The sequence below is a fragment of the Podarcis cretensis genome, assembly GCF_951804945.1.
Source record: "Podarcis cretensis genome assembly, chromosome: 8".
NCBI lineage: Eukaryota > Metazoa > Chordata > Lepidosauria > Squamata > Lacertidae > Podarcis > Podarcis cretensis.
Window position 1 is genome coordinate 22,136,040 of NC_137177.1, and position 14,147 is coordinate 22,150,186.

At 46.8% G+C, this 14,147-nt stretch overlaps 2 protein-coding genes across 5 annotated transcripts in view; one reads left to right on the forward strand and one right to left on the reverse strand.

Annotated features, from left to right (window-relative positions):
• EYA3 (EYA transcriptional coactivator and phosphatase 3) overlaps positions 1-2,754 on the forward strand; it is a 50,891-nt gene extending 48,137 nt beyond the window's left edge. For all 4 annotated transcript variants that reach the window (XM_079986083.1, XM_079986086.1, XM_079986084.1 and 1 more), the window contains one exon: positions 444-2,754. In XM_079986083.1, coding sequence (XP_079842209.1) covers positions 444-524 — 81 coding nt within the window. In that variant the 3' untranslated portion in view covers positions 525-2,754. The remainder of the gene's footprint in view (positions 1-443) is intronic.
• A 4,240-nt stretch (positions 2,755-6,994) lies between these two features.
• On the reverse strand, positions 6,995-13,901 carry XKR8 (XK related 8). The gene is made up of 3 exons (XM_079986179.1): positions 12,756-13,901; positions 11,578-11,768; positions 6,995-9,996 (listed from the first exon to the last, which is right to left on the reverse strand). Exons 1-3 carry the CDS (start codon positions 13,076-13,078, stop codon positions 9,224-9,226), a joined length of 1,287 nt encoding a protein of 428 aa, XP_079842305.1. The 5' UTR covers positions 13,079-13,901; the 3' UTR covers positions 6,995-9,223.
• Positions 13,902-14,147: the final 246 nt, after the last annotated feature.

A 14,147-nucleotide genomic window follows, 5' to 3' on the forward strand; every position in this document is an offset into this window, starting at 1 on the left:
GTCTTCTAAAAGTCAGATAGTTGTTTATCTCTTTGACATCTGATGAGAGCGCGTTCCACAGGGCAGGCGCCACTACCGAGAAGGCCCTGTGCCTGGTTCCCTGCAACCTCACTTTTCGCAGTGAGGGAACCACCAGAAGGCCCTCAGAGCTGGACCTCAATGTCAAAGGGGATTTTGAACATGCTCCCAGGGAAAGCCTCACCCTCACTAGGTAGGGTGGCCTAGCTGTACTTTAGCAACTGCTGTCAACTGCGTGCTTCTTCTTCTTCTGAAAATAGCAACATTGGCTGGTTGCCTGTGAACCTTTCCTGACTCTTTTTTCATTTCCTCACGGGTGAGGCCTGTGTTCACTCACCTCCTGCAGAGCACTGACTTTCATTCCCGCTGCACAAGTTGCTTATGTGCTTGTTTCTTAACACCCCTCCACCTCTTTTGTTTTGCAGCACAACATGCCCTTCTGGAGAATCACAAATCACGCCGATCTGGTGTCTCTCCACCAGGCCCTCGAACTGGACTTTCTGTGAGGAGCTGAGCAGCAGGCAGTCCGGCACGGCTCCCAACAGCCCCATCTTGGCAAGAGCAGACTTGGGGACTTCCTTTTTCATCCAGACAGAGCAATGTAGCTGACGGAAGTGTACAGTAGGAGGCGCCACAGCGTCGTTTTTCCCAGGAGAGCCACCCAAGCCTTTCACTGCTGTCTGCGTTTGGGCAAAGGGAATTTGAGGAGGAGACCCAAAACAGAGCATCCTGGCTAGGAATCTCCAGCAGTACAGACCTAACCCACTGTGCAACCTTTGGTGGTATAATATTATGCATTTTCTTAAAAAAAAGGAAAGGAAAAAAAGCAGTGGGTTGTGGTTTTTGTTTTTTGTTTTTTTGTAGAGTACTTTGTCACCTCCAGGCCTCTCTCTCGAGCTTTCAGAACATAAAGAGAAGTGAACTGATTATTTTTTTACAGAAAAGGGTCCAGAAACATTTCCCTTCCTGCAAAGCCAGAAAGGGCTGTAGATTTTCATGGAAAGGCCACAAAACAATTCTGTGTGTTGAGAGGGCAGAAGAAGTTCTCCCAGTGTCTGCTGGGGTACTGATTATAGGCAGCCATCCCCTCAGTGCCTGACTCCAAGAAGGGGTGGCTGGGGCCAGTTCTTCTGAATAATCTGTCTCTCTGTCTCTCCACTCCCAAGCAGCAGCATGACATTTAGGTGCAGATGAGGTCAGATTACCTGAGTGACAGAAAAGGGGAAAACACCATTTCTTCCTTCTTTTTGACAGCTGACTTGCATAAGTAGAAGCAGGATTTTTTAAGAGGCAGCACAGTGTGAAATGATAGGAGCTGCCCAGCTAGCAGAGAAAATCCAGCTAGGAAAACACCTCCTTTGCAAATACTTTAGTGTGATCTGCCAAATTTGCATTCAATATTCCAACTTGGCAGGAACTTATAGCTTCCTCGTTTTGCATCAAGAGTGCTGCCTCTTTGCAATTTTTTTGTGGTGGGGGGAGTTGGGCAGAATGGAGTGTCTGGCAACTTGCAGGTCTGCGAATCTTCTCTTTAATTCAGAATAGGAGATAGTTACCATAGTGTCAGGGTCAAGCACTGGCTTAGTGAAAGGGAAGTAGGGACACCTGTACTCACTTGCAGAGCAGAAAATGCAAATTGCTAATGACTATAGGGGTGGAAACCCCCGAAAGTTTCAAGGAGGAACCTCCAACAATTTATTTCATTATTTTTATTTCAACTATATGCCACTTAAGATTCAGAATTCCAAAATGGGTTGCTGAAGCTAGGGACCCTGCCAAGTTCTTTGCATCTGGCTTTGACAGGTGCAGATGCATTTATTTTTTAGTCCCAGTCAAAGACTCTCATGTCCCAAGAAAAGTCCCCATTGCATTTGGTACCATGCAGTACCTACTGCTGATCACCCACCCGACAGTGCTTTATCTGCATACTCCTTAAGTAGTAAGGCAGGAACTATAGGGACTGATAGTTCCATTCATACCAGCAGGTGGAGAATAAGTTCTTGCTAGGTAGGCAGAATTCTGTTTTCTTTCCCTGCGAGAACATAGTGTATAATAGATGGGTAGATTCTGCAGAGGAACATACACCACAGAGAAAGCCGTACAGGGTGCCAGAAAGCTGCTGTTTCCTGACGTTTATTGCAAGCTCACAGAAGGCAACATAACAGTATTCTTTGGGATGAAAATGCATCCCACTCCCTCAGAAAGGAAACTCACTTCTAAAAGAGACCCTGTTATTGTAATTCCAGCTTTCTGTGAATTTTTAACTCCTTTGCGAAGGCCAGAAAGGTCACTAGCTGAGCAGCCGCTCCTGAGTCATCTCCTACTGTATTGGTGTGGGCTGTGCTTGACTTTGGAATCAACTCTGTGCCTTAACTTCCATTGCAACTCTTGGACATGTCAGCAACTGTAGAGGAATACCTTGCCCGGCCCCCATTTAAATTAACCTAGTTTTTTGTGTTTTTTTAAGTGTTTGCAGAAAGCGTAGCGGGCAGGGATTTGTTAAGCCACCAGGAAACTGACCGTTGTTGCCCTGAGTTTTGTTTTACTTGGCGAAACTCTTTCAAACGCCTTCAAGATTTCAGAAGACCTTTAGCTGACGTGTGTGAAGCTTTGTTTTTGCATCAGATACCAATATTTATATAGTGTCCTCTCTGATGTTTCCTAACCCACTCAGGGGATGGTACATTTTCTGTGTTAACGTTAATAAAGATTGTCCTGGCTCTTGTTATCATTGAACTCACTGGCTGCGTTTCTCTTGGGTCTTCATACAGTATTTGGAAACTGGCTCCTCGCCCCTTCCTACTCTTTCCCACTGTTTAGCATTCAAGCACCAGCCAGTTCCTTTCTAATGCAATCGTGGGCTCTCCGCATCCTTTACGTCCCTGCAGTGAGCTTGGGAGTCTTGCGTTCTCAGCTCCAACTCTGCCTGTGTTTCCATTGCAGTCTGAATCCCACCAAGCACCAGAGGCAGCTGCATGCGCTGGTGTAGATTAGAAATGCTGATTCACCCTCGGAGTCCTGCAGGTGTCCAGAATTGGCATCAGCTGTGCTTATGGTTATGATTAGAAGGTGTTAACGGCTGTAGGTTTCCTCAAGCATCATGTTCTGTGTAATGGGAACTGTCCTTGTGAACTGGAAAAATAAAGTCTTTATTTTCTGTATAAAAAAACCGTTGTTCTATTTCTGCTTTCTGAAAACTCGATCCAAGCTCACTCTCGCTGCAAGGAAAGTTGGTGTGTGTGGATTCGTATGTACAGTGGTACCTCGGGTTACATACGCTTCAGGTTACAGACTCCGCTAACCCAGAAATAGTGCTTCAGGTTAAGAACTTTGCTGCAGGATGAGAACAGAAATCGTGCTCCAGCGGCACAGCGGCAGCAGGAGGTCCCATTAGCTAAAGTGATCTTCAGGTTAAGAACAGTTTCAGGTTAAGAACGGACCTCCGGAACGAATTAAGTACTTAACCCGAGGTACGACTGTATTGAGACTTTATACCTCACATTCAAGCTGCAAGCCTTATGAATTATAAGCCACACCATTTATATAGCCAGACGCCCAAGAGATTTTTGTGTGCCCTTCCAAAATGTTGTCATTCCCCTTTTTTTAAAAAAAACAAAAACAAATCCCCTATGCTTCCTCCCTCCCCCCATTTCCCCATACTGGTTTTATGGTTTCCCCCCACAGTGATGCCATGATCCTCCAAGGCCCACCAAACATTTTCCACTTGAAGGCTTAAAAACATTTTTATTGACTGATAAGTCCCCTCCCCCAATATTTTCTTCCTATTTTTCAATTTTATTTAATGACAGCCCCCATAGGTAATACTATGATGCCAAAGGATTGTCCTCTCGATTTTTTTTTACTGACCATTCCCCTGCTGTGATTCCATAATAAGCTTTTTGTGTCACCCTAACCCTCAACAACCTTTATTTTTAAAAGGCTAATTTGGCCATGCCCTTGTTTACACTTTGACATGCCCCCCCCAGCTTATCCCTGGATCAATGTGGCCCTTAGCTCAAATGTTTGTGGCCTGTACTGTCTGCAATTTGCTCAAAACAGTGTACATCATGGACGGGTAACGTGTGGCCCTCCATATATTCCCAGACTACAGCGCTTATCATCCCTGACTATTGACCATCTTGGCTGAGGCTGATGAGAATTGGAGTCCAATAACAGCATCTGGAGGGCCACCAGTTCCCCACATCCCCTTGGTGAGACGTGGCTCCTGTTACATGCATATGCTCTGGGTAGTTTTAATGCAAGGGACAGCCCAAGGAAAGCTTGGCAGACAGCCAGAGCCTTTGGGTCAGAGCTCTTATCTGCTGTGATGCAGAGACCTGCGAGCCCAGAGAAACAGCTGCCACCAGTATAATGTGGAGGAGGCTGATAATCGCTTTCCTTCCCGAAATATGAAGCACAGCCAGACTTGTGGGGCTCACGATCAAAAGATAAGGAACTCCCAGTGTGTCAGTCCATAGCCTCATAGCAAAAATGGCATTGCATTTTTTTAGCGATTAGTCACACCAAGCCAACATGTCTCCCCGCCTCTGAAATACCTAGAGCAGTGGTTTAAAATTCCTTTGAAGGAGAGCTACTCCACCCTTAGAAATGAGCACAGGTGATCTGGCTTCAAAGGGAAAGGACTGTTCTCAGAAATGCCATGTGGATGCCATGTGTTGCACCCACTAACCCACGTATATCATTTCAACATTGACACTTTTCAGGGAGGAGCTTGGGAGTACTGCCTATCTCTGCACCAGCCTGCCCATTTCCTGAGATTGCTGGAGATTCTTCATAGATGCCCTCACTGAACTGAGGTGCTGCAACTCTAGAATTGCCTGCCAAGAGTGGCTTGCCCTGGGCCTACCTTCCTCTTGGCACATGAATTTCTTAGTTTCCCAGGCCTTAAAAAAACTTTCAGCCTCTCCCATATTATATGAGTGGCTGCTGCTATTGGCATTTGGGGCTTCAAAGTTTGCAAAAGCAGCCCCATCTTTCAGGTCAAATTCATGACGTTAGTCACATGTTTATTCTGGATGTTTCATTTTAAAGCAGAAGCAAACAAATTTCTTTGGGGGAGAGGACAGGAAAAACAGCTGAGAGGGAAGGGGAGAATTTCAGCAGATTTGTTCAAGGTCCCAGTTCAGCTCAGGAATGTGTTCCAGACTTGGGCCCCGTGACTGCTTTTGCTCCAAAACAAAAGTAGCCAGGTTAAGCATGCTTGCTGAAACACATGGAAAATAGCAACTGGAGTTTAGGCCATAAGTGTGCCAACCTATATGAGTTGTGCCACAGGCTCACGACATCATGCTAGGCTTTCAACTGTTTGATTGGCTTTTCTGTTAACTATTTATAGGCCCCTGCTGTTCCACTCAGTGGTGTTCAGGACGCCAGCAGTAATGCAAATTCAATCAAACAATACAAAGCCTTATCTTGCATGACCCAATTGTGGGATACCATTTGCTGGCTGCATTGAAACAAATGGGCATTTGTCTATTTTCAAATGACTCATCTAAGGATTCTTTACTATCAGAGCAGATAAGGACCTCAAGAACTCATCTGCCTGAGTACTGGGAGAAAAGGGCAAGTTCATTCTTCTCAGGCTTAATAAAGTTTCCTCGGTGTGTGTTCTTTGCAGCCGACAGCATCACCTACTGTTGATTTGCACAAAAAACTTGATAACTCAGGTGCACGTTCCATATTATATCACACTGCAGTTGGTTTGAAAAGCTGGAGAGAGGAAGGTAGAAGTCCTATTAAAAGGCTTCTTCCTCTTTTTGGAGACTACTTGGCTGTTGAGGAAACGTGAAACAAGGCATGATGTCCATAAAGCTCTCTACTTTATAATGGGCAGTGTGAAGCAAACTTCCTGTCAGAAGTTTCCATTCTCTTTAGTATTTCAGATCTGTGGCAGCTTCACAGCAGAAGTGACAGAATGCTATTGGACTTGTGTCTGGCTGGTGGCCTTCCCTTCCATGGAGATAGTGGACAGAAAGAAGTTTTTCTCCCTCTTGTGACACCAGAATTCATGGACATCCAAAGGTTAGAAGATTCAGGACAGATAAAGTACAGAGCAGCCTCAGCAAGGCCTCATCTGATGTTCTTATGATAGGAAGACCCCATGCTCTAGCATTCTGAAAGAAAATATTCTCTGCTCATTCCCTCCACATTCTGTGCAGACTAACGGTGAAGTCATTCTGCAAATATGGAGCCTTAACATAGCCAAAGCAGCACTACCCACAAGAAAATGGCATCAGCAGATTTGTTGTTAGGCAAGCAGGGATTCAACCGTAAGTTGGATCCATGCTCATCAATATAGCCAATTTAATGCATGCTGTACGTGACTGAAAGCGGAGAGGATGAATGGGTAGCGGAAAATGCTTTAGTGGGGCTCCCGGTTAAAAAACAACTATCATCCCTGTGTGGTGGAAAACGTGTTGCTGTATTTATCCCTAGATAGCCTAAGGTGTACAGGCAGTAAAACAAAGCATGAAGACAATGTTGGGTGTTGTAAAAGAGCTGTGATGTCTGTGAAGAAGCTGTGGAGGAATTTGCTGACACGAATAGAGGAATCTATGGCTTTGTTCGTCCTCAAGCCTGTCCCTGTGAAGTTACTTTTGCTCTTCTGATAAAGTCGTTGCCTAGATACCTGACTGCAACTCTGCTTATGTGGCTTCATTTCTGTGCATGTGCAAAGCTAAGGCAAGCGAATGCCTCTCTAGAAGCCTGTGTGATTTATAGGCCTGTGGACTCCACTTTTGTGGGCTGCTGCTGTTCTGCCCAAGTAAATCTCATGTCAAACATTTCACAACTGGTGTGGCTAATTGAAGAAAATCCACTAAACCTAGCACCTACCTAAGGAACAGAGGAAGACGGAAGCCTACTCAAACTGTGGTTCGTGGAAGCACTTCAAAATCCTGCAAATTAGCAAACTTTGGGATTGCGCTCCTCTCGCATAACTGCTGATAAAACAAGATTTGAACAAGAACTGAATCGCTTTATTCTTCTAAACAACTTCAACAATGTCAATAAATTAACACTAGCTTTAAACTGAAGGCCAAACTCAGCAGCTCTGCTCATGCGTTACTCATGTGTTGGGTATTCCAGTGGGTAAGGAATGGGGCTGTGCTGCTTGCCCCTGCTCCTGATGGCACACCTTCAGATTAACCCCCCCACACACACACACACACTCCCAACACATGGATGTCTTCAAACCAACCCACTAAACATGAGCAGATGCTCATGCATAAAAGTTCCTTTGCCAATCCATCAACTGTGTTGATTGCATGGACATGGGAGCAGGGGGCTACCCCAGGGATGTTATGTTGAGGGTGGCGCCACAACACAGCCCTGCTCCAGCTTCAATATGTGAGTGCCCTTTATACCCAAATAACTTGGGAATATGGCTGAAGTTATGCAGGAAAGGCACATCCAATTTTTAATGAAAAACAGTTGCAGGAGGCTGTGAGTCAGGGGAAGGAATGTGAGAGGGAGGTTCAGTGCCACAATACCCATATCCTTTCCCCTATGAGTGAAAAAGCAGGTTGGGATAAAGTTTAAGAAGAAAACGGCTGAGGAGGAAAGGATTAAACAGCCTCTTTCTCTCTTTTTCACTATCCCTCCCCCCTATCCCTCCACTCAAACCTGCAGCCTCCCAAAGCTGCTTTTCGCTTGAAAAAGAAAATACAGGAGACAATTAATGTGCCAGCTGAATAAAAATCTGCTTGCGCTTGAGCCCTAGATCAGTTTTTTTAAAAAAAATAATAACAATAATCAGGCTCAACAATTTGAACATCTGAAACACATTGCTGTAACAACACTCGAAGCATTTTATCTTCAACTACATCAGGTGAGTGAGGAGGGAGAAGAATTCCACCTAGAAATATAGGGCACATATTTGTGGCTTCTATAAAGAAAAACCTGGGACTGGTGTGCCAAGAAACTCAGTTTGTAGGGCTGTTCATGGAACCGGCTCTTTGAGAATGGGCCATTTGGCTACATGAAGCCAGCAGCAAGTAGAAGCTTCATTGAAGCTAAGGGCTTAAGTCACTCAATGGGACAAGAACGTCAGAACACAAGAGAGGAACCAGCAAGGGAAGGAAGGGAAGACTCCAAAAGCACATTAGAAACTAATTAACTACGGCCTAACAAGGTTCAAGTTCTAGGATCCTGTTTCCCAACAAGGGATGGCTAAGATGTTATTGCACAGATAGCACCTGACTCAATCAAGGGACAGCTAAAGCAATGAAGCTTACAATATTATTTGAGCTGTCTCCTGAAGAGACGAAATAAAGCCTACTGGCTACAGAGAGGAGCTCAGTGCCACAGTCTTCCCCTGTAGTTTCCTCTCCTTTAATGCTACAATGAAGAATGCACCAGGTATGCAGGCTGAGGGATGCCTTGCACACATACAACTCTTCCAAGCCAATATGGGATGTCACAGGAGATAAAAGAAATAGGATGGGGTCTTTTTCTAAGAGTGCACCAAGGGCTGTAGCAACCATAACCTCTATCTGAAATGAACCTCTGGAAGGATGGGTAACCTGTAGCAGTCGTGTCATTGGTGGACTCCAACTCCCATCAGCCCCAGCCAGCATGGCCAAGGATGCTGAGAGTTGTAATCCAGAAACATCTGGTGGCCACAGGTTACCCGCCTCTGGCCAAGAAGCATGGAAGCCATGTTCCTGACTTCATCTTCTAGGCTTAGCCCATGCTGGTGATCCTGGAGGCAGCTTTACCATGTATCTGTGCCCCCACCCCAGATGATGCACGAGTTGCAATGGGGCCAACAACACTCCTGTGAAGGTCAGCATGTGATGACATGAATTCCTTAGAGCGGGGATAGCCAACGTAGTGCCCTTGAGATGTTGCTGGCTACCACTCCCATCACTCCTTCCGTTGGCCATGTTTGCTGGAATTAATAATATCTGGAGCACAACGTTTTGTCTACCCCAGGCGTAAGAGGGATACCACATGGGAAAAATAAATGGTGGTGGTGGGATTGACCATCTCCCCCCAACCCGCTTGCCCTGTATGATGTCCCTGCGAAGCTAGAAAAAACTCTTACATTAAAAAAAAATAATGTTCAAAGGCCTGGGATCATCTTGACAGGTACAGACCAAAATATGGGTACACACAGCCCAGAACTCCTCTCGCCTTATTACTAGAAAGTCTTGGTCACATGGGATGCAGCATATAGCTGGGCTCACAAACAGCTGTCCCCAAGAGTCCCATTTACTTGACGCTGTGCAACCTCTGAAGCACCAGCAAAGAAGCTTTGAGCAAGTCCATATGCCCGACGGTTGATATATCCTCGTATAGCCTCTTGGTCACCGTGTCCTCGTACAACCAGCTGCCGAAAAGCTGGCACGCCTTTGCCAACTAGATCTCCATTGTCCATTTCATCACCAGTGACCGGGACTGCAGCCTGCAAAGTAGGGTGCAAACATTTGTAGTAGACACTTCTCAAAAGGATCCCGGCTACGTAGCAGGGCAGGGCGGCGTAGAGCGCATGCGCCGCAAGGTGGGAGTCGTAGTTCAAGGGAACGGTGTTCCAGAGCCATGAGACGGCAAGGATGGTGCTGTCAACCAAGAGGAACGTGTAGTAGATTGCAGAGCGGTAGCATGTCTTCCCCTCGGCCACATTGAACCAGCAGAAGTAGAGAATGATGGCCACCACAGCCCGATAAGGCCACTCAAAGGCGGAGTGTTCCATGAAGTCTGTACCTTGCAATGTAACCCAGAGAAACATGGCGGACCAGACTGCCAGGAAATGGAGGGAAACGTAGCTCGGAAAGACCACCGCGAAGAGCGCCAGGCACAGGATGCGAGGGCACACCAAGAGGAAGTTCCACAGGAAGTAGATGGTGGAGGACCGGCGGCCCAGCTTGTGCTTTTCCCGCAGGAAGCTGCGCAGGGTTTGGTGATAGTCCAAGAGGGCCCAGGCGATACACAGGAAAGAGGTGCAAATCCCAAGCACTGAAATGAGAGGAGGAAGAGACCAATCAAATCCACACTACACAAAGACAGGCACTGGTGCTACTAGGAAGAACATGCGGCCTGCTGACATTCTCAAGTTGGGTGTAAAAATAATAAGAATCCAGTCCTTAAGACTGAAAGGATGCATTTGAAACTATATGGGCGATATTTGTCGAAATCTGAGATGCCAGGGTGGGTGACAAAGTGTACAGAGGACACTGATAGAACCACAGAGTTGTAGAGTTGGAAGGGGGCCTGTGGGTTATCTAGTTCACCCCCCTGCAATGCAGGAATCGCAACAAAAGCATCAATGACAGACGGCCACTTCCATAACCTCCTGTAGTCTTGGGACAAGTTTTTAGTGCCCTGAACTAAACTATGTGATGTTGGGTCGGTAACTGTCTCTCAGTCCAACCCATCTTGCAGGGTGGTTGTGAGGATTTAAAAAAATTAAGCTGGAAGAGAAGAGAATATGCTGCCCTTATCTCATACACAGTGTGAACTAGCAGAAGCAGCCAAAAATAATGGCCAACAAATGTATGTTTATGGCATTTAAAATGGTGTATTAGTGAGGTGTTGGTCTTATGTTATGCATTTTGTGTTTTTTCTACTGTAAACCACCCTCTGATCTTCCTATGAATGGCGGCATATAAATTTAATAAATAATAATTTTGCTATTAGTGCATATGATGTATACGAGTCACCTGGGGTGGTCCTATTTTCTCTGTACCTTTTAAACTGGACTGTTGCCCTCAGGTGTGAAGTAAGCTTCAGCTGCCCACCCATCCAGCATCTCCACAAGGAATGGGAGATGTCCTTTGCCTCGGCAAAATGCCTTCGGTTGCCCCCAGCAGGGTGCTTTGGGGTGTTAAAGCAAGGTGGGTGGGGTGACCTCATTGGAATGTTTTTGTTTATTTGTTTATCTTTAAATAAATAAATTGTTAGGTTTAATACCTGCCCTTCACCATAGGGTCTCAGGGCATAAAATATAACAGTAAAAACAAATCAGTATCATGATTACAGTGGGTCCCAAAATATACATCTTGAGTGTCAAAAGCTGCATAATGAAGGTGCCAAACACACCTCTGCGGGGAGGGAATGCCACGACTCAGGGGCCACCACAGAAAATGCCCTCTCTTGCCACCACCACCAACTCCGGAGGGTGGAGGAACTACCAAGAGGTCACTCACTCTCTGCTGATCTGAGAGGAAAGAACGCCGTCTTTCAGATATTTGGGGGCTGAGCCATTTAGGGCTTTAAATACTAGTCTGTTGCCCTCAGTTCATTGTTTTCCTCCAGCTCGTTTGTATTCTGTACATGAAATGGGAGAGAGGCCCATCTTCTTCTTCTTCGCCTCAGGTAGCAAAATGTCTTGGGCCTGCCCTGTTCTTAGCCATGGTTCAAGACAGGCACCTGGTTGGTCACTGCGAGAACGGGATGCTGGACCAGTGGGAACTTAATAGCCTTTTCTTGTCTTCTTATTGGATTTAAACTGAAACAAGCTACACAAACCACACAAGGAAACTTTTGGAACCAAACAAACCAGTCCTTTATCCTGCGCCCTTCTGGACGGACACTCACCCTGAAATATCTCTGCTTTCTTCGTGCATAGGATAATGTAGAGCCCCAGGACAAGCTGAGGGGCGCTTTCCAGGAAGGTTTCAAAGAGGCGCAAGAAGCTGATGTCATGTGACAGGAAAACAGCATAAGCAATATCTTTGTCTGATTTCGTCCGGCACACGCGGAAGCCCACCTTCAGAACATAGAAACACCTGTGCAAAGGGAAGGCGACACAAAATTCTTAGGGTGAGTCATGAAGGAGAGCCAATGTGGGGGTAGCAGGTAGGCTGTTATAGACTGCGGAGATCCAGCTCAAATCCTCACAAGGCCCCAAACCATACAGTAGAATGACCTGGGGGTAGTTTCTCTTTCTCTCTGCCTCACCTACCTCATGAGGTTGTTGTGAGGCTAAAAAACAGGAAAGATCTTCGTGTGAAGGGCGGGTCATAAAAATGCAATAAATGTTGTTGCATGCCACCCCAGTCTCCGAGTGATGAGAGATTCAAGCAGTGAGTGGTGAGAGATTCAAGACGCTTACCTACGGTTCAGTTTCCTTGGAATGACACCACCCACACGAAAGAAAGAGCTGTCAGCAGACTCAAGGGAACCCCGAGGTTTCAAAAAGTACAAAAACCCCACAACCTTTTGCATAGGTGAAAACAGCACTCAGGGTTTTTGACCTGAGGCAATCCAGTTACATGAGTGGCATATAACAACAATAACAACAACAACAACTTATTATTATTATTATTATTATCCAAATAAGTTAAATAAGCATGATCACACTCAGTGAGCATGGAATGCTGATTGACTGTTGGGGGAAAATGGAAACTGGGCAGAGAAGGGAAGGGGAGGGAAGCTGATTGTCTGGAACATAGAACAGGGCACGCCACACTGCAGAATTTTGTTACAGGCCTCACCTGCCGATATTTTACTTGTCTGATTAACAGATACTATAATCACCCTACATTCTAGGAGGTAAGATCAATCCTCCTTGCGTAGCCCAGTCTCCAAACTTATGTTTGTATAGAATCACAGATTATTTTGCTGGGTTCCATAAACTAAAAACAGACCTAAATGAGGGGCGGGGGGCTTGGCTCCTAGGAAAAGAGGACTCTCACATCCTATCACAGAACTTCACGGTACTTGCTCCCTGATTACCTTACAGCAAGGGACACAGCATCCCTGATTGCCCTTACCTGTACAGGTAGCCCAGCTGTAGGATGTGTAACACAAGGAGGGTCCGCCGTGTGGGCAGCGCTTCCATCAGGTCTGGGGGGTCACTCCAGTACCAGGCGCAGCTGAAAAACTGCGTTACCAGCGACGACAAGGCCAACAGCCCCAGCACCAGCCCACCCCAGTGGTAGTCCCCGGCCTTCAAGTAGCTGGCGGCCACCCACGCGTCAGCGCCCAGGTCCACCAGAAATGCAGCCGTGCCCATCAAGGCAAAGGCTAGGTCCCAATAACGGTACCGAGGCGGCCAAGGTGCGTTGCAGCTGGGACCACAGCCAGACCATGCCATGGTTTGGGGGCCAACAGTGGGTCTGCGGTCCTTAGTGCCAACCCCGACGGCGGGGGAGTGGGCTGCAACCTCGCTGCTGCTAGTCACTTAGAAAAGGGACAAAGGTCCCCCACCTCAAGTGCATCAAAATTTTTCCTAAAATCAAGTGAGAGCAACTTAACTAAGGCGTGCCCGAATGTCTCCTTCTTTCACGTGGGTGGTCTCCCTCCCAGTCGTCTTTTGGGAGATGTATAGGGTCCAGGAAAGGGATATTTCCAGGGACAACAACCCCCCTTTTAAAAAATCCCCTACAACTTCCAAGAAATCCTTCCTTCCTGGACTCTTCCGAGGGCGTCTCTCTGAGCCGCTATGTCCGGCTTGCTCCGCCTCCTCCGACGGCTTCCCCGCGGCTAGCTGACCCTACATGCTCCCCAGTTCTCCTCCTCCGCAGCCCTGGATCGCGCAGGATCCTTCCTTCCTCGATGACGGAAGGGGATTCGCTCTGGGTAGGTCGCCGGCCGATCGCCATGGTACCGTCAGCCCGCCTTTCTCTCCTCCTCCTCCTCCTCTTTTCGTCTCTTCCAGCGCTCCAGGCCTACCAGAAACTTTTGCAGACGGAGCGGGCTGCTGCCTCCACCTCCTACCGGCTTCCAAGCCCTCCTTGGGCCGGGCCGAGCCGAGCCTCTTTGGGCGGAGAGGCGGCATAGCAAGCGGGACGGAGCACGCCCATCACCCGCCCAGCAAGAGGGCAGGCCTTCTTCTCTCTCCAGGGCCCCACTCGCCGTCTAGTCTGGAACAGACGTGGTTGTTTTGCTGGTTCTTGTGCAACTGGCCTCGGGGAAATCACACACCAGGCTAAAAAAGGATAAGTCATGGCTCCGTTAGCTGAGATTCCGTTATGTGAAGCATTCATGCCCATATCTTCATTTTTATTGCATTTTATTTTGTAGAGGTTGTAGAAAGATTATTGCTACAACCTCAAAAAAATAAAATGCAATAAAAATCAAGTTGGTTGTACTTGGAACGAAACGTCAATGGTTTTTTTTCTTATTTTTTATAAGTGTATATTTTGATTTAACGGAGGGTAGTG